General features: G+C 36.9%; 2 protein-coding genes across 6 annotated transcripts in view; one reads left to right on the top strand and one right to left on the bottom strand.

The window, feature by feature from the left end:
- Src42A (Tyrosine-protein kinase Src42A) overlaps positions 1-23,899 on the top strand; it is a 35,189-nt gene that overhangs the window by 3,245 nt on the left and 8,045 nt on the right. For 3 of the 4 annotated variants that reach the window (XM_086971507.1, XM_086971506.1, XM_022846550.2), the window contains 3 exons: positions 12,142-12,263; positions 12,971-13,134; positions 18,415-18,438. In XM_086971507.1, coding sequence (XP_086827633.1) covers positions 12,142-12,263; positions 12,971-13,134; positions 18,415-18,438 — 310 coding nt within the window. The remainder of the gene's footprint in view (positions 1-12,141; positions 12,264-12,970; positions 13,135-18,414; positions 18,439-23,899) is intronic. The other variant, XM_022846552.2, reaches the window with a different exon arrangement.
- Positions 596-23,324, bottom strand: LOC111267937 (uncharacterized). Of its 2 annotated transcripts, none has more exons than XM_086971508.1 (3): positions 21,181-23,323; positions 19,751-19,946; positions 596-1,556 (listed from the first exon to the last, which is right to left on the bottom strand). In XM_086971508.1, the coding sequence occupies exons 2-3, from the start codon at positions 19,767-19,769 to the stop codon at positions 1,234-1,236; spliced, it is 342 nt and encodes a 113-aa protein (XP_086827634.1). In that variant the 5' UTR covers positions 19,770-19,946; positions 21,181-23,323; the 3' UTR covers positions 596-1,233. The 2 variants fall into 2 exon arrangements, 1 of the variants encoding a protein (XP_086827634.1); XR_002684921.2 differs by lacking the exon at positions 596-1,556 and adding an exon at positions 13,076-13,163 and having other exon boundaries at positions 21,181-23,324.

The raw sequence follows: 23,899 nt of genomic DNA, 5'->3' as shown, positions 1-23,899 counted from the left end.
AATGTCAATATAGGAGTCGTTTCGGCCAAAGGGTTCCTTAATAACAAGAGCGCGATGTGAACCCGACGAATCTGTTCTGAGGAACAAAAGCCTTGTTGTACATATGCTTCATAAATTTCTTTATTAGATCGTACAAAATCAAATTAGCTATTAAAGGTACTATGATTCCGCAAAGACGCATGATTCCAGCTTGCTAGGTTTTTAAAGGTAATGGTTCAACTTTCCATTAATGATCTGCTCATGTGGAACAACTAAAAATATAGCTAGAAGCTCTTGATCTGCAAAACCGCTTGTGTATTATAATATACAGACATGGCGATTTCTGAAATCGTAATGCTATACACATAGTTTTAGAGTGACGAGATAGGTAAGCAGATAATTGGTTAGATCCCGAGGTAAAATTTAGTGATTTTTAGTATACAAATGTTTTAAAGTACTAATTTACTTCATAAACTATTGTAAATCTAGTTAAATTTTTTTCTGTGGTCCCCTCTACGATGAGTCACCTAACAAAATTGGCGCTGGCAAATGTTAGCTGTAAGCCAAAGAATTAAGCCATTTTAAGGGTGCTACGATAGTTATTAGAAGCTCGAGAAAATCAGTAATCGTGATTTTGTTTATTTAATTTTTTTATCAGAAGCTACCATACCATGTAGACAAAGACAAGACTGTCGATTGGCAGTGGGGTTAATGGCCAGTTGAGGAACCTGAATTTAGGTATTTTGCTAGAATCTTAGGATTAACAGAGTTAAATGTCTCCAGCCATTTCTACAGCCTGAAAAATTATTCTTCAGCCGAAAGTGTCAAAACGTGACCTTCCTGGCTAGTTTTGGGAATACAATATGGCTATAGATACATCATGTCTTCAAGTCTCAAAGATCAACTTTTCCACAACGTGTAACCATCAATTGCTACACCCTTTTAGTGCTTTAATTTGTTAGAGTCCTCTTTACTAGTCAGTCATTGTATACTCCTACAAAGCCTCTGTTATATCTGTTACAAATGGAAGTGTTAGTTTAATCCCATTTCTAAAGAGCTTGCTTATATACGTGAGTAAATATAAACGTAGATTTCTCATGTAAATTTTGAATGACATTCTCGCACACATGTTTTGCGAGTTTTTGCGTATAATAATAGTAATAATAATCACCGATGCGACCACATCCCAGGGGTTATTACCACTTATTAGCTTGTGGGTACGTCACTGTGGGCCGTGGGTAGTTTGCGCTGTCTTTACGTTGGTTTCTGCCGCATTCCGTCTGTTGGTGGTAGCTGAAGACAACTAGCGAACCAGCAGTTCAATTCAGAGAGCGTTGCTGTAGTTACTGAAGCCGCTTCTGCAGTTGTAGAAGTGGGTCGCCAAAGCGAACGAACAGGATGCAGTGTCGGGCTTGACGAATGGACATACGAACGATTGAACGGGTCTTCCAACTCGCCTTGAGCCGGGCTCTTTCCGGATGCCAGCTGCAATACGGCTGCTGAAACGCTATCTCGTGGAACCTGCCGCGTTTGCTCATTCGCCGAGGAAGTAACGCTGGATAGAAACTGAAAATCTTCTTTAAAAGAAAAAAAGCAAAGAAGTGACTGTAGGATCGGTATCAAGACGAAAACACGTACAGACATGAAATACCATAGGGTTCATGTTTGTATGCTTTTGTCGTTGCTAATGTGTAGATTAAAGCTTCTGTAATCACAGTCTTGATTCGCTTGGAACTCTAACAGACAGATTTCATGCGAGGTTATGGTGTACCATTTATTTCCTTAACAGGTGGATGTCAACATGGTGCTGGCTTACGTTTTTGTCTGCGTGCACTATGGCATGAATCGCTGCAGACACTAGCTGGGAGTTCATTTTTTAAATCACTTAAAATAAATCAAAACACAATAGACAAACATACCAAAAATAGGTACCTTGAAAACAAACCAATAAAGTAACAAACAATGAATAAATAAATTACAAGCAACTTCGGGGGACTGTGAAGTTATTTAACTTTTGAACTACGTGCTGCTTGCAGACGACGTTTGGCTAGTAAATTCTCCTGTTTTTTAGAAATTTGTAAGTAAAAACAGATGGTATTACTCGAGAAGAAATCCGTTCAAAAGGAATATCATATTTCGGTTTTGGAAATCAGTGCTCAGTGATGAAGTTCTTGTTCCCTGAAATTTTAGCGCTGCAGAGATTCATTGGAATCAGTGAAGACATGAGCCAAAAAGGCCTTAAGCGAAAGCAGAGTATGTGACTTATGCAAACGTTTCAAGTTCAGAAATTGTGAAAAACAAGGAGGTGATTAAATATCGGAACCCGAAGGACAAGAACGTAGTGCCGCAATTGAAGAAGCTTTTCATAAAAACAGAGCACGGAGTTTAAGGGCTATGTCGACCAAAACTGGCATTTTACATGTGACGTGTTATTATATAACATACATATAACGTATTATTATTATATATATAATTATAACCCAAATGCTGAAAATGCGGAAACTAAATAAAGAAACGAGTCTCCCGTGAATTGATTTCGGGTTAGTTGGAAACGCATATAGTGCTTTCCACGTGCAATTTTCGGAACATAAGTTAACAAAAAACCCGCCTGAAGCATATGAAGGTCGCCATGTATAAGACATGGTTTAATCTCAGTCGCCAGCTTGAAAAGGACCAAACGAGAAAATGGCATCGCCCTCGAAAGATATTAAGTTTGTCTCCGAGTAGATTTGGGCAAAAGGTGATGATAGTATTTGCAATGGTTTACTCTCTTAGTTCTTCAAGAGACACATGGACCGTTGGCGCGACAATCCAAAGCATGCAGTCTGCTTACTTGCTGACATCACCAGGCCTCATTGCCATGTCTCAGTTAATTCTTAGATTAAGCAGAGGAATATCCAACATAGGCTTTAAGTAGCTTAATCTCCCAACCTAAGTCTGTGTCAATATGGAGCGTCCATATTCTAAAAAGGTTAACTGGTGGGCAAGCATATCTCACTATCGATTTATTTCGAGAAACCATGGATAAAGCAATTACACATAAGAACGCGAATAACAAGTATATAGTTACCCAGGGGCTAGGAGAGCAACTGAGACAAGTTAAAGCATAGTACTTTAACACATTAAAAAATGCTCATTATAGCCCATCTAGTTCAAAAGTTGTATAACTTCTGATTCCTTTCTTTCTTTTTTGTATTGATTTTTTGACTTTGATTGATAGTTTCAAAGTTCGCTGGATTCGCTTGTAACAGCCTTGTACCATAATGTAAATTGCTGACATGTGCAATTGTATCACCATAACCTCCGGTTCCAACATATTGTGTTTTTACTGTGTTGCGATATGTAATGAGCTTTTATGTTTTGACTCGCTTAGGTAAACTCATACTAGAAGATGCTAGGATGTAGTTAGCATCTCAGATTCTGTAGTTTTAACCAATTGTACTTCGTTAATCAAAGCTCAGATGTTTACGACATTACAGTATACCTGAAGCAATAAAGAAATTTAGGCTGTTGTCGGGTGGCCTTTATATTTTCGTGATGTCATTTTTGTATCATAAAATGCATATTAAAAGGAGACATATAGATCAATATAGCTGTTCTTTAACCTGTAAGTTACGCTATCTTGTCCTAACACTTTGCACGTCTTGCTACACACTACATCTAATGGCACATAATGAGTAACGTGATCTGTTTATCTATTAGGTTGGAACATTAAAGAATTGAACCGAATTTTAGTAGCAGATTAATTTATCATGCACTCGCCGGCATTCTGCATGACCTTCTTTAAACTTCAAAAAAATTTTGCCGCGACAGATACAGGTTTGATCTTAAAGAACTTGTTTAAAATCTTTCAGTTTCACTAAATGCAAATTGTGGTCTGTTTAGGATAGAAATATGGCTTATCTTTGGACTAAGACGTATTTGCCCGAACTATGGGTCCCTTACTGTGCCCCATATCGTCGTATAGGTACCAACGCTTATCACCCTCAACACATCTGTGCTGAAATCTGTTATTGCGTTGGTACGCCAAATATTAGGAAACAATGGGATGCCGTGTTTCGCTGAATCGTCCACTTAGTCTATGGCGCCCGTATCCTTAATTTATGAGAGAATCTTATAAATTAACGCAAAAATCATAACTGCAATTAATCTTCTTAGCCAATTCACGAGTTATTTGACAACTATTTTCGTTCAGAAGTGCCATTATATGACCCTTATAGGAGTCGCATGATTTTAGGTTCTGCATCCTTTGGTTCTAAGAGGCTAAAATATGAAGTTTACACCACATAATTATTACAGGTTGGTCCAGCAGCTTTTTCAAATCGGAAAAACGCGAATTAAGTGTCGCGAATGTGCTTTTGATTATCAAGGACATCTATATTTGAAGTTTTAAAACGAGTTAAAATTTTCTTCATTGAACAACTAGATGACAACGAAGTTCTGGAGAAAAAGCACACTGTCGATACGCCTTTATTTAAGGTTCACCGATAATAAGAAAAGGCTTTGAGTACTGTCTCGACAAAAAACATTGTATTTTTCTAAAGGAGAAAAGACTGTGTGAATGATTATGTTTTTCGAACCAAATTTTTGTTTATGTGCTTCGGAACTATGTAGTTAATAAAAGCATCCAGAATGCTCTCATTTGTAATGATTAGTGTCGTGCATATGCCTTTTATTGTTGTAGTTAGCAAAGGAGTACGCACAAAACCTTAATAATATTAGGTGCTGTGTCAGCTAAATAGGTTAAATGGGCGTATCTCCCTATCGAACGAAAATCATGTTTCATTATTGTGGTCGAAGGACTTCTGAGAATATCATTATTCCAGCAACGAACAAGTTGTCACGCAGTTACTGGTGTTCAATATTCGGGCATTTTAATACTGCGCACAGCTAGTGAAACTAGTGATTCGCGGCCGCAGTAGAAATCGAAGTATATATTGAGTGCGTTTTGTATCCGAAACAGGCGCAGCGAATTATCTAAAACGAAAGCGAGCTACACCACCCATATTATCGATATCAACGGCCGAGGTAGAAACAATAGCCGGCGCACCCACTGATGAGCTGCTCTTTCTTCATCCTCCTTTGTTCTTTCCCTTTCGTTTCTATCGCTTTCGTCATTATCGCCATGTTTAGTAACTGAATCTATTAGTAGCCAGCACATTAAACATACCTCCTCAAAAAGGTATGCTGCTTTGCTGTGAATTTTTCGGGTAAATCTCGACACATTGAATTCATTGAATTTAATCGAACATTGAATCATATAGAGACATAAGATTCTTCTTTGCTACTTTAAAAATAATATTTAGATTCCACTATATATTTAAACTACAACAGCGATTTCTGGAATTATTAATGGAGAAAAAAACCTGGAAATAAAGAAATTTCTACGCATCGGCGTCGACCGATATATCAAAATTATGAATAAATTTCGTGTAACAAATATTTGACTATACATGAATGAAAAGCTTAAATATAACTATTAAGGTGGATATGGCAGGTAGTACTAATATAAAATATTCGTAGGCAGAACTCTGAGTGTCTGGCCCGGCCTAGTAATATCGTCACTTTATTCTTTGTCGTTGTCGGTTTCCTTGGACACAATATCTCTATCGAGTGAGCAGTAAAGGTGTCAGCATGGCAAGATGATGCGTCATTGTTAGATGTTTTTTGACAACCCAAATACAATCATAATGACCATTGCTGATTGATCATACCTTAGGAGCAGCGTGTGTGAATAAACCAGAGTTGTTTGAGTAGTTATTCTTATATCTGCGCACAAAATATATTCACTTTTTCGAGCTCGTGAAAAACACCGGGTGAGTATGTCAACTGTTAACAACGAATTTTTTTATTAATAAATTGATTCTATTAGAAATTTTGGTCGTTTTGTTTTTGTTGAGCTTTTCTTTAAGGCTAAAATGCGTTAAGCTTTTGGATCCATCTGCCCTTCGGAGCTATAGATTTTCTCTAGTCTCCAGTGGAAGTTGAATTACCCAGCCAAAAATATATGTACTGGCCAGTTTAGCAAATGAGTTGCTTTTATTATTTGTAAGACGTGTATATACCCGGCTTGGGTAGATACATTTATGTATGCACATTTGTTTCGTATTAAAAAATGCAGTCACGTGCGAATTCTAGATCGACTTCAAATGTCGGCCTATTTTGTGTAAATCTTATGCGCTGTTTACGTGCCAAATACGACGTTACATTATTGGTACGCACTGTGCAGTCGTATATTGCAACCTGGCTTTCAAAGGGTTATTACAAAACTATATTATTTACATATATTATGCCTATACAAAGGTGTAGCATATTTATATGACACGTTTTGTGAGGGTGCTGGTATAATAACCCTAATGAGTTCCTTTGCATACGCAAATTTGTTGCAGCTCATTTATCCCTTGCTTTGACATTGAATTATATAGTTTCATAAATATAAAAAAGTGTAGGTGAACAAGCTGGGTTTATTATTAAATGTAAAAAAGAATGCTAAATATTAAAAAAAATTAATTAAAAAAAGAACGGGTAAGAGCAACAAAAATATTGTCTGGTGGCTTGGACGACTAAACTTCTAATTTAAACAGTAAAGGGTCGTTGGTTCAAGAGATATGCCACCGAAAGCATAACTACAGTGAAGTTTTTAAATAATAGTCACTGCTGTATGTAAAGCAGATTACTGTATTTTGTTGAATGTCATTGTAGGCCATAAGTAGCTTACGCTTTCATACATTTGTCTCACTAGTAAAACTATTGCAAAAATTCGTCTGAATAAAAAAAATTGTCTCGTAGAAATTACTGAGCTATCTTTTTGCCAATTCGTTCTTTGTTTCATTATTTAACTACACTTGTTGTGGACTGGAACCTTTAATAACTGTGTTTTCTGTTAACACATTATGTACTGGACGCATATACAATCAGTTAAAACACGGTTGGCAGGCAATGGACGAAATGTGTGGTCTCATTCCCTAGATGTCTATCATACGCCAATATCAAGATGATATTGGAAGTGCCTATTCATAAAAAAAAAAGCAGTATTAACTGTTTGCTCCTTCTCAGAAGCATAATACTTGAAATGCTTGAACTGTTCTTCACAAAACTCGTCTGTTAGTCTTTGTATAGTGGCGGCCTATAGTATTAAATATAAAGTTTTTTCATATTTAACCAAATAAAGAGATGCGAAATATTTTGTTGTGGCTGCCTTAATCATCATTTCCTTTATTGTGAATGAAATGAAACAAATCTATTGCACATATAATGAATGGTTGAGCCGCTGCGGATATATCTTTCCTCATACCAGAATTGTGTGTTTTCCAATGAGAAGACTCATGTGTGCAAGAAGTGGCGTCTAGCGAATTGGACAGAAAAATAAGATAACATGGGATACATTTAGCACCAACTGTACGGTACGGGGACAAGGCCCCTACGTTTTGAATTTTACGTCAGGTATTGTCATTAGTCTGGGCTGGCTCCCAGCACGAAACGAGGTCTGTCTATGCCCAAACCTAGATTACAACGTGTCCGTAAGATGAACAGTCAAATACGTTATCCACTAAGTTGCCACGAAGAAACGGAGACAAAGTCTATCTATGAACGATCGAAATTGATGCAATTACCTAATCATATACTGGCATCATATCGGTCGTTCACGTTGTGATTAATGAAAACGAACATAAATGATTAAACCTTGGAAAACATAAGAGAGAGTAGGCAGAGCTGAGTTACAATTTTGAAAATGTAGTTTTATCATTGGAAACGAGTGGGGTGAAAAGACAATTGATTTACAGTTAAGAAAACACAGCTTTACAGTTGACGCAGATACGGCGAACAATTAGGTGAGAGTTGTTCGTGTGAAAAAAAGATAAAAAGGTACCGATTGTTAAAATAGCTTTGGTATTTCACAATATTGTTTTTGATGTGAAACTGTTCTATAAACTATCTAAAAACCTAAAGTGCTTAACAAAACCAGATTTTGCCAGAGACTCCTATGTTCCAATAATTTTATGAAATTCGTATCAATAACTAAACTCAGCTTTATAGCAGGCAAAGAAGTTTTTTGAGGTTCTGGACTTAACTCTAAGAATTTTCTTGCGAGTTTTTTCTACTTACAACAAAAGGTTGTTTCAAATAGATGACGCTTTTCGATTTCAGAAGTGTTTACCTATTTCATCATTACTATTAGCAACATAACATATTGTGTAGTTGCATTCCCTATTCGTAGTGTATTCAAGTTGCATACACCGCCGTAGGCAGTAAGCCTTTAGTTCAATAGTAATAGGGCTGAAGTTTGAGATCAAACAAAAACATTTTTCAAATTACAGAAAGTATCTCAGGAATAAATGTCATTAATACTATCAAAATTATCTGCTTAAGTGGACCAATATTGTGATTGCAATGCACGTATTTAACATAAGCCCTAGGCACTTTTTAAATCAGTGTTTAAACAACGCATTTATAAATGAACCTGGGGCAGCCGTAACAAGCGCCCCACGTAGTGATTTTCTAGCATAAAAATAAGTTGGCAAGCTGCTGCCTTAAGCAAAAGTGTACCCGCAAGTGAAACCTACGCACGAATGATATGAATTTATAAAAAAACCTGCTGAAGACAAATTGGATCTGGTCTTTCAATTTAATGAGGATAACACGTTAATTTGATACTAATTACGACATAGCTTAAATATTTTGCTAACTTTCCTGTTTTAGTCCGTTCTTATTATCTACCATATTCGAAGTGGTAATTAAGGACGTAACTACAGTAGTCAATAGGTAACGTGCAGTAATATGTAGCGTCGAAAAATAAAAGTCCCTCGGGACAAAGGTTATTTTTTCCAAAATTAAAAGAAAAAATACACCGCTCAAGTACCGTTGCACTTTGGTCTGAAAGGACGAACATAAATACATGATAGATATAAAAAGACGCAAAATTTTATCATGTGCAAACAACATTGCTTGTATGTAAATCTTTTTTTAGACAGAGTTGTGTTGACGTGTACGTGGTGTAAATTATGATCGTTTGATTGTGTGCTACTATTGTTTTAAAGCACCGATTTTGTGAGTTTATGGTTGTCTAATAATTTTGCAGGAGCTCCTTTTTGTTTGATCCGGTTTCGCTTCGAAATGTTTAACCCAAAATCGATTGTATCTTTTTTACACCACCGCCGTGTTTTTACACCAGGCATTACAAACTCTCCATACATTTACCTATTCATATTTTGTATTACGTATTTTCGTAAAGTTTCATGGCATCAGCAATACTCATTAAGACGCCAGCCGTCGTAAACCAAATTTTGTGCTAATATGAGGTAATATGAATACTGGAAGATTTCAATAACATGCATGATTTCGAGCGCTACTAATTAGCATTTCTTAGAAGACCTATTTCTTTATCAGTTCCGTTTATAATAACTGATAAACGATTCTTCAACAATAACAAATGCTAATAAAATAATAGTGCTAGTAGGAACGTGTGTTGTTGCTATTTTTTAATGGTTCCGCGATTTGCTGCGTATTTCAGGAGACAAAACAAGTCCTAGAGACACTATTATCTTAATTATGGTAAACTACTCGTAAGAGGAGTCTGCTATCGCCAGACGCTACGACTGATAAATTTTTTGGTGGATAGGTGTCATTTCCATACTAGCGCTAGCGTAGGGGGATTAGTTTGGGTGATACGGATTTTGTAAGTTTAGTCAAAATAGACCTTTAATCCTTAATTTAGTCACTTTCAGAGTCGTGCGTTTATATTGTTGTATTCGGTTATATGTATATGCAAGTATTCTGTAAGTTCGCTTAAAGAAAACACGAATTTTCGCCCAAAGACCCTCTATTTGGGTGTATTAAAGAAATTTATTAGTGACGCATGCATCAAAACCTGCAAAGCATGGCTCAACTGGTTTTGCGTCGGACTTACTATCTTAGGGTTCTATGATGTATGACTGGCAGTGATAAAAATATTTTTAAAACAACGAATACTCATGTTTGAGTTCTTTACTGCACAAAAAATATTGAGAAACCTGTTCTTCCTAAAGTCTTAGCTGAAAATCGTTTTTTGGGGTTATATACGCATTTATTATCACTGAAAAAATCTTAAAAGCGCAACTGTCAAATTGAATCAAGTTATTAACTACTCTGCGTTTTTGAAATAATCGAAGGTAACTATAGGTAAGGCCAAACCCTAAACACAAAAATTTCCATGACTGCGCATCTACAATATTGGTTCCGCTATTCTGACTGTATTATTGCTGATGTTCATTATCTGGAGCCTATTAATCACCAAGTCAGAGCCCTTAAGTTGGCAGGTTTATCTTGTCAGTAGGTCCTTCAGTTCGTTAGATGTGCAATTTGGATTTTTGATAGTTATGATTGTAAGGTAACAAGCGTCGAACTGCTACGATTCTTTGCGTTTTCTGATGTGGTCTTTTCATGAACAAAGGTATATCAATATATAAAATAAGGAAAGTGTAATTAAAATTCTTATGCAAAGCGCGCTTCAGTATAGCATTCCAAAATTTTAGAAAGTTTTGGGAAATCGTTGACCTCAAAGAATGGTTTTTGTTAACATCTAATAGCAACACAATGTCAAGAAATGCCTACTTTATTGCAAGTCGTTTTCAGTGTGACCACACCCCTATTAAATGAATGTTTCGAGCCATAACGCGAAACCACTATTGGCTTCAAAGCATGCTACGATGGTTCGATAAGCAGCATTAGTTCCACGTCGCTCCCCATCGCCAGAAGCGCGTAATCAATACGGAGTGTTGGTGGAATATTTGTCCGAATCAATCGATACATCCTTATGTTTCTGCCAAATGTGTGTACTTCTGTGGCTTACTAATATCACTGGTAGCTTGTCCGCGGTTCCGTCTATTGCTAGTCATGACTTTCTAGACGTTTTTAGTCGTCTCGGATTGCCAAATTGCTACTCACGTTATCCTTTCGGACTGTTCTGCTCTTAATGCCGTTTTACGAATAGTCTGGAAATCCTAACGTATTCTAATGTTTGTCTCTGTCGACACCAAAACTTGAACTGCGTAGGAAACGTGTAGTGACTTGCGTAATATTTAAGCACAATATTATACAACATTTAGCTTTGAAAGCTAAATTTTGTATTCCGGCAGATTTGACACTTAAATGTTTGTAGAAGCTCTCTCATTACTGTATGTTAACCAAATTACACACTTTTTTTATAAAAACAACACATGTTACCCCTCAAGGATATGCTTAACAAGATTTCTGCACATGCATATCTGCGCTGAAGGTGCAAGAAGAATGATTGACCTAGTACAGTAAATGATCCAGCAATTCAAGCTTTATTAAATTGGTGTCAGCAAGCTCCAGCTAATGGTTTGTTGACTGCCACACCGAAGATAGGTGTACATCGTAACACCAGAACCTGAAAGTTGCTAGTGAACTCTGTTTTATTGCCTGAAGTGAATACAGTTCGTGTATATATGCTTATACTCAAATAATCTTTAAAATTGTAAGAAGGCTAGACTTGGTTCGGCTTGAAAACTGTAGTGCAAAAACTGCATGTCTGAAAAGAACGATTCGTTTGTGTAGAAAAACAAAAAAACTGTTCTTTGCGGCATTAATGTGTGGTATCGAACATGTAGAGTACTAGACGGAAAGGCACCCTGGTGGGCGTCCATAGCCGACTCCCCCGTGGCGTAATGGTAGCGTATTTACTTAATGGAAGAATACGAAGGCCTAGATTCGACTGCAGGCATAGAGATACATTTATTTTCCTACACAAATTCGAACAATATAAAGGCGATAAATACAAGGACCCTCCATCTTGCTCCGTTCCTCCAAATTTTTCGTATTCAGCCCTTGCCTTTAAAGGTTCTTGACGTAAGGTTTGCACACAGACTATCACATTGTGACAGAGCTGTGCGCGTCGGCAATGTCGACGGCGGTTACTCACTTTCGATACCTTAATATTTAGTTAATTAGGTTGATTAAAACAACATGCTTGGCGCTTATACAACATACGCCAGTGCTAACATTGGAAGCACTACAAGATCTGTCTGTGCATACATGCTAGAATATGTGGTTTACATAGTATGGCCTAGTAGAGAATCAATTGCATACCCTTGTTATTTACTTAGTTAGCAAATTGCCTCTGATTCAGCACTTGATTGCCATGATGTTTTTCTACGTTTTCAGGTGGTATTTCGGAAAAATTAAGAGAGTCGAAGCAGAAAAAAAGCTTTTATCTCCGGAAAACGAACATGGAGCTTATCTGATTAGGGATTCAGAAAGTCGAAGAAATGACTATTCATTGTCAGGTAAAATGTAGAATACATCATTTGAAAATATTAAATTCAGTTGCGCTGACATTTGATAAAATCCCAATTTTTTAATACAATTATCATTGTAATGGGTGAATGTTGTGTTACGATAGGTCGGGTAAAAGACTCCTTGAAGAAAAAATGCGACGTTGTCACTTAGTAAATAAAACATTGTTCAGTCGTTAGTTAATTGTTAGTCCACTGTGTGGACAAGTTGACATCATAGTGACGAAACGAACCCATTTGAAATCCTAGCTTCTGGTTGATTTTGGTAGTATTCTAAAAAAAGCTGTCTAAAATTAGTTCAGCTAAAAATTATGTTTATTCGTTAATATCTCGTAACGGGGAGTAATATTCTTCAGTGTGGTAACTTTTCAATTAAACGTAAGCGAAGTTCTAAATGCTTTGAGATAAGAAATTGACTCACTATTTAAAATCACACGATTTTTAGTCACACGTTTTGCTTTTTGCATTTACACTAAGCATTTTTTAGATGATTTAATATAACTACTAGCGTACTAGCCACCTACGTTCACAGGCTTTGCGTCAGAGTGATAAACGGAGATGTTACCATTACATAATACTAATAAGTAATTCTATCTTCAATTTATACTAAAAGTTATCGGCGCTTACGATGAGTCAATCATAAACAAGGTTTTATTGCGTAATTATTAAGAAATCTTTATATTCTAATTTCATTTTAGTAAGAGACGGTGATTCCGTCAAGCACTACCGTATCCGTCAGCTAGACGAAGGAGGATTTTTCATTGCTCGAAGGACCACATTCCGTGCACTACAGGATCTCGTAGATCATTATAGCAGGGACCCCGATGGACTTTGTGTCAATCTCAAAGCACCTTGCGTTCAGGTTTGTCAGATTTCGACGTCACGCAACCACTGTAAATGCTACAATATTTTTATCGTCCTCACTCAAATCATAAGACCTTTTTTAGTCTTAATAGTATCAGTCGATATTCAGGTAAATAAAAAATGGTTTTTATATTTTTTATCCGAAAGACATTTGATTGAACCGGCAAAAAGTTCTAAGTTATTACCGTGCTATTTCGGTAACGATGAAATGGGTAATAACTGTAGCGGCTCAAGATAATTTTATGAACCTATATTACATCATTATCAGCTTAAAATACCAGTAGTTTGCCCGAATGAAGTTCGACTTTACGTTCAAAATTATTTTTAAAAATTCCACCTTCGTGCACCTACATAATCGCCAATTCAGTAGTGTTTATGCGGCTGATATATGGAATTCGATCTCCCGGTGGGTTCGTAAAATATGAGCTGATTAGTATTGTGCATAAAAATGGAATACCTAATCAGAGAAATTTATCTCTAGCCTTTCATATTGTCTGTTTTTCAAGTAAACTCAATTAGAACCTTTAGGATATTAACATTTTATTCTCGTACTTCTACTTTTAGCTAGAGCCTTTCCTCTTTTGAATTGTGTTGAAGGTTATCAATTAGTTTTTCATAACGATGTGCTGTAGCTAGCACTGTGCCGCCGTTTGTGTGGTGTGTGACATCGTTTTTAAGAAGTAACGTTTTGTAAGGGTCACATTACTATTAGGGTTGTATCAAATTGACTCTGATTTCTTCTGAAATTAAGTTGCAAAGCAAATTAAGTAAAAACATTTTTTCTGACTTAAAATGAGACTAAAATAAAGATGAGTCACCAAATCACTTCAACTAATGGTTGTGATCGGTTACGCCTATAATACGTCTATAATAATATATTATACTATATAATGCATTAATTGCTCAATATCTTAAATGCTTTTCTCCACTTCGCGGGACATTATTTATAATTATGGTGCGAGTACTAATGGGAAAAACAATTTAGTGTGACATTGTTTCCAACATCAATAATAATGAATCCTCACGAATTTATTTAACAAATCCTATGTAAATGAATAAATATTGAATTCAACAACATGAACAAATATGAGAACTCCAATTTCATGCAATGATTCCACCAAATATAAAATTTTTATTTTCCCAGTTTAGATCTGGAATTTATTCATTACTAGAAATAAAGAAGTAGAAACTTTTTATGCACATGTAATACTCAAAATAAGAAATTTAGCAACAGAAAAATTTTTTTATACTTTAATTATTTGTGTTGCTTGCTCTTGTCGGAGCGAGCGTGTATAAATTCATATCTGAATTTTAATTACGAATTCCACTTTGCTAACTAACGGAGGCGTGAAAACGAAATCATGTAGCGTAACCTATGTTCACTAGTAGATTTTTGAATTGCTCTGTACTGTTAATGCTACCTTGTTTTTCTCATAAAAATCTTAAAAAAATGACGTATATGTGTTCTGGCTACAGGTAGTTAGAAAGGCAAAGATAGCCGGATTCTGGTATTGCTACTGGCGGTGCATCGAGTGTTGGCTACGAAATAGCTAAGATTCCAACATGTTGTAATTAATGGTTAAGTTTTGTAAAAGTCTAGGCCAATTTTCAGCATCTGGAGGAAAAGCCCAATATATATACAATACGCTGCTGCCTCGAAGTCAAATCGCTTTAAAAAAACGCAAACAGACGCATTGGCAGCTAGACACACGATATCCTTTTAATCAATAGCTAGCTAGCACTCTCTTGAAATAAATAGTTTTAATAATATTAGTATCTTCGACCCTTGCCGACATAAATAAATCTATTGAATCGCATGACGGATAATGAAGGCGATATTTAAGTGAATAAAAAGCGTATACAAATAATAGCTTGTGTGCGCTATATGAATTGCAAGCATAGCTTTGTAAATACGTTCATCTATGTCTCGCGAAGCTTGAGTATCTTAAGGTTGTTCTATACGTCGGGTCGGAAAAGGGATCCCAAAACTTGGTGGATTTACGATCAACATCGCCCCAGTGTACTTTAGAATTTTTTAGGTTCCGTTTCACGTAATTGTTGAAACTTTGTTGTTATTACGTAATTTTTCGTATAATTGATTAATGTTGAAGCAAAGGATTTTAATTATTAACATTGGGTTTATTACTGTGAAACGCATACAAAGTGAGCCCGTAATCATTGTTCAGTTAAGACAAAGTAAACTAGCATATGTTTATAAGGCGGCGTAGCCTGAGTGGCTAATGTGCACCTTTTTGGGTGCATTGTTGTGGTAACCATGATCCTACGGTCATCGTTAGTTCAAATTTTAGCGATGGCAAATAATTATTATGATATATTGTGATCGTGCAGCCTCATAGGCCTGTTAGAGAAAAACTTACGTAAATCCACCAAGACTCGTTTGGTTATGGTTAATGGTTCAAACAGCGGACGTAAAAAATTAAAAAATATATCTATGTCCTTTACCTTAAACAATAGTTTCTAAATGAGCCTGCTGGACGCCATAGATAACTTCGTTGTTATCATATAGTATACGAGCATACATAGAATACGTGGGACTGTCGCACCTTGCAATACTAGGTCAAATGGATATATGGGTCTTTTTATAGGAGGTATGAGATATACTCTATTTAATTACGTGTGTCACAAAATTACACTTTTGATGAGCATTTGCCCTATTATTAACTATTTACGTTATACAAATGGGTGACTTTGCGTTTGTAAAAGAGTATCGTCAAAAAAGCATCAAGAACTTGGCAGCGGACTAACTGCACGTTTTTCAGTCGTCCAACTCTCACTTGTCTCAAGTGTTTTCTGAACTTTCGGAAAAAGAAAAGTTACAGCGGGAATGGTAGAACTAATGAACACAAAGATTGAAGCAACAGCGGCACCGAGTTCTTCCACAAAAAAATGCGACAGAAGTTGCGACGTGAGAGGTGGCATATTACCGTAGTGAAAAACCCACAGAATTCATTCATTCACAGAATTCATTTTTCATCCAGAATTCAGGCCTATTTTGGCCGACAGCATTACGTAGTGTTCCATTATACTCCCTGACAGTCGAAAAAGAGAAAAAGTTCAGTTTCTGACCTGGACCTTGCAGTTTTCTACTGCTTGAACTGTCCTTTGAAGCGATACTCAGACGATTATACGACCCATATACATATGTCTTATCACTTGTGAACCTGGCCTTCTTAGGTGCGATGAAATTTTCTTAAATAGTTTCAGACGGGTCTGCACGTGCTTCACAATTTCGCAACAATCTTTGCTGCGCGCCTTCTTACCACCAAATGATCTTTCAAAATGGTCCAACATGACTCGTGCGAAATGTGTGTGTGTTCTGCGAGTTCCTTAGGGAAGTTTCGACCGTTCCCTAGCACGAGTTCCTTTGCTTTTCCCATTTTTACGTTTGCGTTTGCTGTGGCAGGTCGTTTAAATAAGTCTTGTCCTCAAGGCTTTTTGTCCATTGCAAAACAGTTGGTAACACTTTTACACTTGACAATAATACGTAGCCTAGTACTTAAAAGCCCTGTACAGCATTGACATTACTTGTGCGAACTTAAATTAATTGCTAACATGAAAAGTATTTACGCTCTTTCGAATTCTGTTTTCGTTTCACAAAAAAAAACAAAACATGTCCGAAAGACATACATTTCTATGCGCTTGCAAAAAAATATAAAGCACGCGTTCGAATGCTCTGAAATTTAATTTGTGGATATGAGGTGCAAGCGTGTGTGGCACCACATACCCTGTAACAGGTTATCCTTAGCTAACAAAAGCCATTCGTTGTATCCATACCTTTTTAACCCGGCAATAGCAGTGTAATTTTTAGAGAATACTGTCTCCATAAATTGCTGAAGCTCAAGCTATCATATCTACGGTAAACGCTATTATGAAGTGATTCCTTTTCCCAAACTGTGCTGCGTTGAAATCTTGAGCAACAGAGGCAAACACAATTAATTGTCCTCTTTTTCGGACAGTTGCGCAATAGTTATCGAGATTGGCATATCCCGCTCTTGTACAACCTGATTGCCAGGAATACATATACTTTTGTAGGTGATTTATACAGGAACATTGTAGAACCTTACTGGCAAAATTTTCGAACCATGGGCACAAGTTCATATACTTAGTTGATATTTCATTAGGTGCTTTTCTTAATTTTTACAATTCATACTTGAAGCGCGCTGTCTGTATGTCACTGAAGTTACTGTCAAATATTTTTACGTTATTTTCAGGCGCTATGATAGAACGATGTCCCTACTCGTAGTTTGTTTTTTTAACTTCTAAGGAAAAACTAGTTTCCCAAATAGAACTTACTGAGATGTCGTGTGTATTTGCAAAGGTTGTTGCAAGCTATGAATGCAAATATATTTAATCATGTGCATAAGACAGGCAATCCTAAAAATAGCGCTCGAAGATCGTAACTCTCAAATTATTGCGATCTCCTAATAACATGCCCTTTCCTTAAAGGTTTGCCTTCACGTCATACCCATCTTTAAAGCAAATTATGGCGAACATTTTTTAAGCTACCTTATCTAATCTGGATATACTAATTGGCAATCTATTAGGGTTCGGTGAATAGCAACTCACTTTTGAATCACATCTCATTATACTTGAACAAATTTTTAATTGGATAAACCTCTGATTAAGCAGTAGTTAAATACACAGACATGAGAACGGTTCCAGCAGAAAAATTAGTTTTGGTCACGTACAATTTTTATTGAGCAAGTGAAGTTGAAGTGCTTTACTAATCTGTTGTATGCATCTAATGGTATCCACTGCTTTGCTAGTTATCCAAGAAGCAGTAAGTGGGTACACAAATGCCGGAAAATACTAATACCACTTTTAAACTTGAACTCAGGGATATATTTATATAACTACCAATGTGGCTTACCGCTGGAAACCTAAGTTCAAGTATGACCAGTAAATAAATAACAAAATATTATAGGAAAAGTATAACATAAACGTGATATGGCTTGCTAAGGACGACGTGAGCGATAGTAATGCCTTTTGGTATTTTCGATGCTGTGTATATTCAGAAGTGTCCTAGTTTTATGCAGGTTAAGCTGAATGTCTAATATACAGAAAGCAGGTGTCGTGTTTTGATCGGGTGTAGTAATGGCAATTGTATCAGCAAATTTGATTTCGTGATATATGCACTAACAATAGATCGTGAGTGCTAAATAAAGATGTGAAGTAAACGTGAGCGACAAAGTTTTAAATTGGTGGAATCGTCTAACTGACTTGTTATGTCTTTCTTTTCTCTCACATGCGTGCGTAGGATCAACCTGCCCAGCAGTCGTGGGTACGTAAGCGGGGACGATCGGCGACCACACTGTATGTGGCTGCTGTTCAACCGCTCGTGATTGCTATCGGCTGCATAGATATTTTTGCTGGACAGAATTGTAAATATTAAGATGGTTAATGTCTCCTAATCAGCGAGTCAATAGTATAGATGAACCTTTGAAAATAGTATGCCTGTTATTGAATTAGCCCGCCAGTGTTTCTCATAAGGATGTGTTTGGGTTCTACCCTCAATCACGTGATAACCTTTTTTGGTCTATCGGCACGGCTGTCACGTACTGTTTTTCCTCATAGTTGAAGTGTACCAGTGGAACCGGCATCTTCTCCTGGATATGTTTGAATCGATTCTCTTAACAACCTGTAGGTGGTTAATAATGCTTATAGGTAGCTGTGCTAATTATTGCGTTTGCTAGTGATTGTACAAATGAAATCTTTCTAATGAATACTGTTCCCTTAGTACCGGGTGGATCCACTGTATTTTTTAAAATTTTTTTAAGTTTTGGTGTGACTCTGAAATCATGCATTTTGTAAAAATGTATTCATCATTTAGCACTTAGTTGTTTTCGTAAACGAACGTGTAATGCAAGTTAGGCTTTTATTGTTCGTTGTATTGTGCATGTGCCTGCTGAACGTTACCTTCCTTATCCTATTTGTCCTTTGTTAGACGCTAGTAATTCATGTTTCGCTTCGAATTCAGTCTCGGAAAAAAGCTATTCACGCTTTATTTCCACTATGCATGTATACGGAACCTACTATGATAAACAATCACAAAAAAACGCGAAATTTTTTTTCTTTCAACGCCATAAGTCATTTCTTTCTACCAGACTTTAGTAGACTCCCAAATTTACCTAAATATGCTGCTTGTTTTGTTCCTATTCATAGTCAACATAGGCGTTTTTCACTCCATTTTATTATTCAGACATTTCGATTGTATTTCATTATTTGTTAAAGCAATCACCTGATTGGTGCCTTTCTTACCATCAATGACGGCAAAATGTAGTGAGGGGATGGTTACCGATTGTAAGGGACGTGCTAGGTAGTATTTAAAGACGTTGACTTAGATGGGAGCTTACTTCAACGGATGAAGACCACTATTTACTCATCCATTCAGGAGTGTAAGTAAGCTACGTAAGCGACCTTGAATATCAGCGAACTAATGACAGCGAAGGCAAACTTCTAAGACGTCACATGGAGATGGGCGGAAGAGACAGATTTGAGTTCAAGATATGACATAACTTTACTGCACTGGTTAGCTTGCCATGAAAAGTATTTTATTTAGATGTGTTCCGCTTACGCGTCTTGGATTCACCTACCTGCTGCTGTTGAGTTCATCGTATAGGTCGAATTTTTACATTGGTGATGTCGGCAATAAATACTTCAACCTATCCGATTGGAAGTAGAACCGTTAGCGACGTCGAATCACTACGGTACCCTTTTGTTGATACCGGCAGAACATAATTTTTTGGTCGTCGCTTTGAACGGAAAGGTCCAGGGAAAACTTCCGCATCTCTACAAGCAAAAAGCAAGCAAGTTAAACGCCATTCGGAACCATAATCAGTAGAACACAGCTCTCCAAATACATATTTACACAGCGACGAGTGTGTTTAGTCTGACTGAATCGTCACAGGAGCTATTTAAATTTTTATAGTGGAGCTTCCTGTTTTAGTGGGTAGCAAACTTGATAACATATGCCCAAATATACGTTTTGTGATATCGATGTGCATTCATTTTTTGTGATGTGAATTAGCTCATATAGGAGTAATGGATGTATAGCACATGATACTCTAGAAACAAGCCTAAAAATTTTATTTTAAAATTGTGTTTATTCACTGGATCCCATATTTCACTCCGCTAGCTGTCACACTCCATGCATTTAAATTGTTTTCTAAAATTAGCTAACCAAAATTTAACGAGAAATATTCTATGCACGTTATTGGTATTCAATCAGCATCGTACGGGTGAAAATATCGAAGGCATTTATATAATGGGAATCATTATTCTGCTACGTTCGCGCTGCTCAGTTCAGGATCTATGGTTCAATGCACATCCATTAAATTTATGCAGTTACCCAATTTATGATGTGATCAAAGGGTGGATGAAATCGTTGATGCTATGCTCAATATGTTGTTCAAAAATCAAAAATCTAGTTTTTAGATTAATTAGCCCTTAACAATTAAAAAATTGCGGGAACAAACTGCCAGATTTCAGAAAGCTGTTAACAGATATTGCTATCATACAGGGTGAATAAAAACATGAATATAAAAAACTAGCAAAGAACGCTGCATATAATTATTCTTTGACTGGAAATTACATGAGCTACTTTTCTTCAAACGTTTTAGGAACTGCAGTTAATGTCTGTCGTGAGTTAATCTTTGCCCAGTGAATTTGATTAATGCTGCAGTTAACCCAGTGAGTTTGCCGGCCGACAGGACAAGCATTTTATAATACTTGCTCTGTGTTGACATGTATTTAATCACAAACGCTTATGCAACCTTTGCGATCTATTTATTCAGAAACGTTCAAACAGTTGCTGCCGTATTCATTCATAATCCTTCTTAATCCATGTACAATCCACATACAGTCATTAATTCATACGGTCACTGATGTGTATTTATTCACAAAAACATGCATACTTTCTATTGCCTAGTAGAGTCGAACGTTGCACAGGTTAGATCTCATGAGCTTTTTGTTTGCGTGTTTAGTGGAACTACGCTATTTTCATAACCGATGCAAAAATTACAACCTTCGGTCGTCGGAATGGATAGCGCGAGCACGTGGCAACAAGCCCACACAACCAAGCCCTCCTGGTATCCTGACATAAATATCTTGGTAGTATTCGCAATAAGGAGGACTGCTCTTACTGCTTAGAGAGATTGACCTTCTTTCGGCGGCGTATTCCCACATCCGCTGGTGGAGTTGAAAGAAACTCGCGGCCTTCTTCCGCAAATAGGCATATGTCACAACCGCGTACGTACGCATGTGTGCTTTAAGCCAAGCTCCAGGTTTTGTGTCCGGAAAATAATACACACACGGGCAGAGCAAACGGTTTCCCGCACCTAGGTGAGATGATACTGGTACCTGACTGCAGTGACACATATGGATCCATATTTTCTTCCTTTGGGCCGCCAAGATAGAGAGTGCCCCGCCTGAAAAAGCCGTCCACTTTCAAACCTGACAGTAAGGCAGTACAATAATCCTTATTGTTCACTGATAAAGTTTCTTATGCGCCTCGAGGTCGGCGTCGCTGTAGAGATCCGTGGTGATAGACGTAGACTGTCGTATACTGGACATTCACCAGCGCGAGTTCCTCCCTCGAGCATCACCTGAACTAACTCTGCATTGCTTTCGTTACGGTAAAAAATTATCATACTGATCTTACTGTTCGTTAAATCTTTCTTCGATAAAAGTTGGGTTCAGAGCTCCGCATTCAAACCATCTAGCAGAGACCCTTTGGCATTCACAATTCACTAGGTGTCTCGTCTTCCGTGTAGCGACGAAAGGACTGTTCCGGCAAGCCAGAGAACACTAGTTACTTCGAAACTCCCAGGTTTCTCCCGTGCTATTCTTAACAACTAGTATAGGCCGGGACACTCCTTGTAAATGCCTACGCACCTGCCTTACGAGTTAGTCCAGTGGCCATTTTCATTCTTTCGCAAGCCGCTTCTCGTCAACCCATTGCTTAAGCCGAACTTGTTCAAGGAACACCTTCGTGGCTTCGGTCTGATTGCCAACTATCTTAAGCTACAACTAAGACTTGTTTATCTTTGTCGTTGGCTGGCAGAAACGAGTGTTACACACACACCCGTTTTGCGCTTGCATATATAGTCGTAGACGTGTATTTATTCATAAATACATATTATATGTTATCAGTTACACCAGCTAAAGTACTCCTACAGAAATATATCGTTAAACCATAATTTTTAAAGGAAAACATAATGATTGTTTTGTATAATTTAAATCAAGTGAGAATAACTACGTCCCGTTATATAGTGTACATGGGAAGACAAATTTGCAAAATGACTATATCTAGCTGTTTTTGTAGTATGCACGTAAAATATATAAGTGCAGGACTTTTGCTAGTGTAAGAAATACGTTTTATTATTTTGCATTAATCGTAATTACTATGTCATAACAGCCAGCGGCTGTACTCCCCACAGAGAAAATGCTTTGTAATAATTTTCCTTGGGTGAATGAACAAACGACCAAAATAGTCTATTTTCATTGTGTTATAAAACTTCAATGCATTTTGCTATTTGAAGGGTTTCTATTGTGGAACTCGGTTTTCCTTGACTGCGATTCTGCGGAAAAAAAGCAATAATGTTAAGTAGTTTTTTTTTGGACACCGCATGTTCCGGTGAGGACATAGTGCTCACCGGAACATGCGATGTTGCTCACTACTAAAGCCTCCTCACCTGCTAAAGTTGGGAGACACGCGGTAGTCTAGGTTCGAATTCGAGCGTGAACACGTTTCGTGCTGAAAGCCACCCGTCTGATGGAATGCTAAACGGTGATACCGGACGTAAAATTCGAAACATTTCAGTTTAGAGACCGCAAGTTTGGATGCAATCTTCGAGTACTTTCGAATTAAAAAAGCTTAGGCAGTAGCATGCATAAATCTTCATCTAAGCGATTACAAGATTTCTGGCTAATAAGCCAAAGGTCAGCAAAAATAAAAATACAATAAATAACCACTTTGTTTTGTCAACTTTAAAAGACTGCTCCAAATATATGTATATCATCATTTACGGAGAATGCAGAGAGTAGTTAATTATTGGGTATATTCAGAAAGGAACAAAAATCATATCTTCTTTACGTTGCAAAATATCGTAGCGCTTTATGCTATGTATTTTATTTATTTGTTTCAGTTTTAACATTCCTATTCTATTCTAAAAGCGCTTTTATATTGTCTATTTACGAGGTAATTAACAAAGGTGAATGTAAATGTATGTTATAAATCGCAAAATACAAAGAAACTAGAACGGAATCCACATGATGAAAATATTATTGCTCAATGATAACGCGTCAAATTCAGTACAAAAAACTACATTAAGCTGGAAAACCACAGTGCGGAACTTACAGTTCTCGCAGTTTTAGACATACTGATTTATAAGGTGCACTGTCCTATGTTTGTTTTCTAGTAGTTCTGAGGAGCAAATTTACCTCATAGCGTTTAATAAATATAACATTCAAAGACTTTTGCAATAGGTTCAAAGGCCTGTGGCTTGAATAGTAAACTTACTAAACGGTTAAAACTTCAGAAACACTAGATGATCGCTATAATTGTTCGCAAAGATTTCTACGTACCACTTAGCATATGTAAAATACCTAAAAGTAAAAGTTACTAAATTTTGGAGGCTGTACACAATCCGAGCATCATCTATTTAACATTCCATGAAACATATGGCCAAATCTTAATTTCCTACTTCAACCAGCGCTATATGACGTTATCGGAAGCATGCAAA

This window comes from Varroa jacobsoni, unplaced genomic scaffold (genome assembly GCF_002532875.2).
Source record: "Varroa jacobsoni isolate VJ856 unplaced genomic scaffold, vjacob_1.0 scaffold_1243, whole genome shotgun sequence".
Lineage (NCBI taxonomy): Eukaryota > Metazoa > Arthropoda > Arachnida > Mesostigmata > Varroidae > Varroa > Varroa jacobsoni.
The sequence above is the reverse complement of the archived record's forward strand: the minus strand, read 5'-3'. Positions and strand labels throughout refer to the sequence as shown.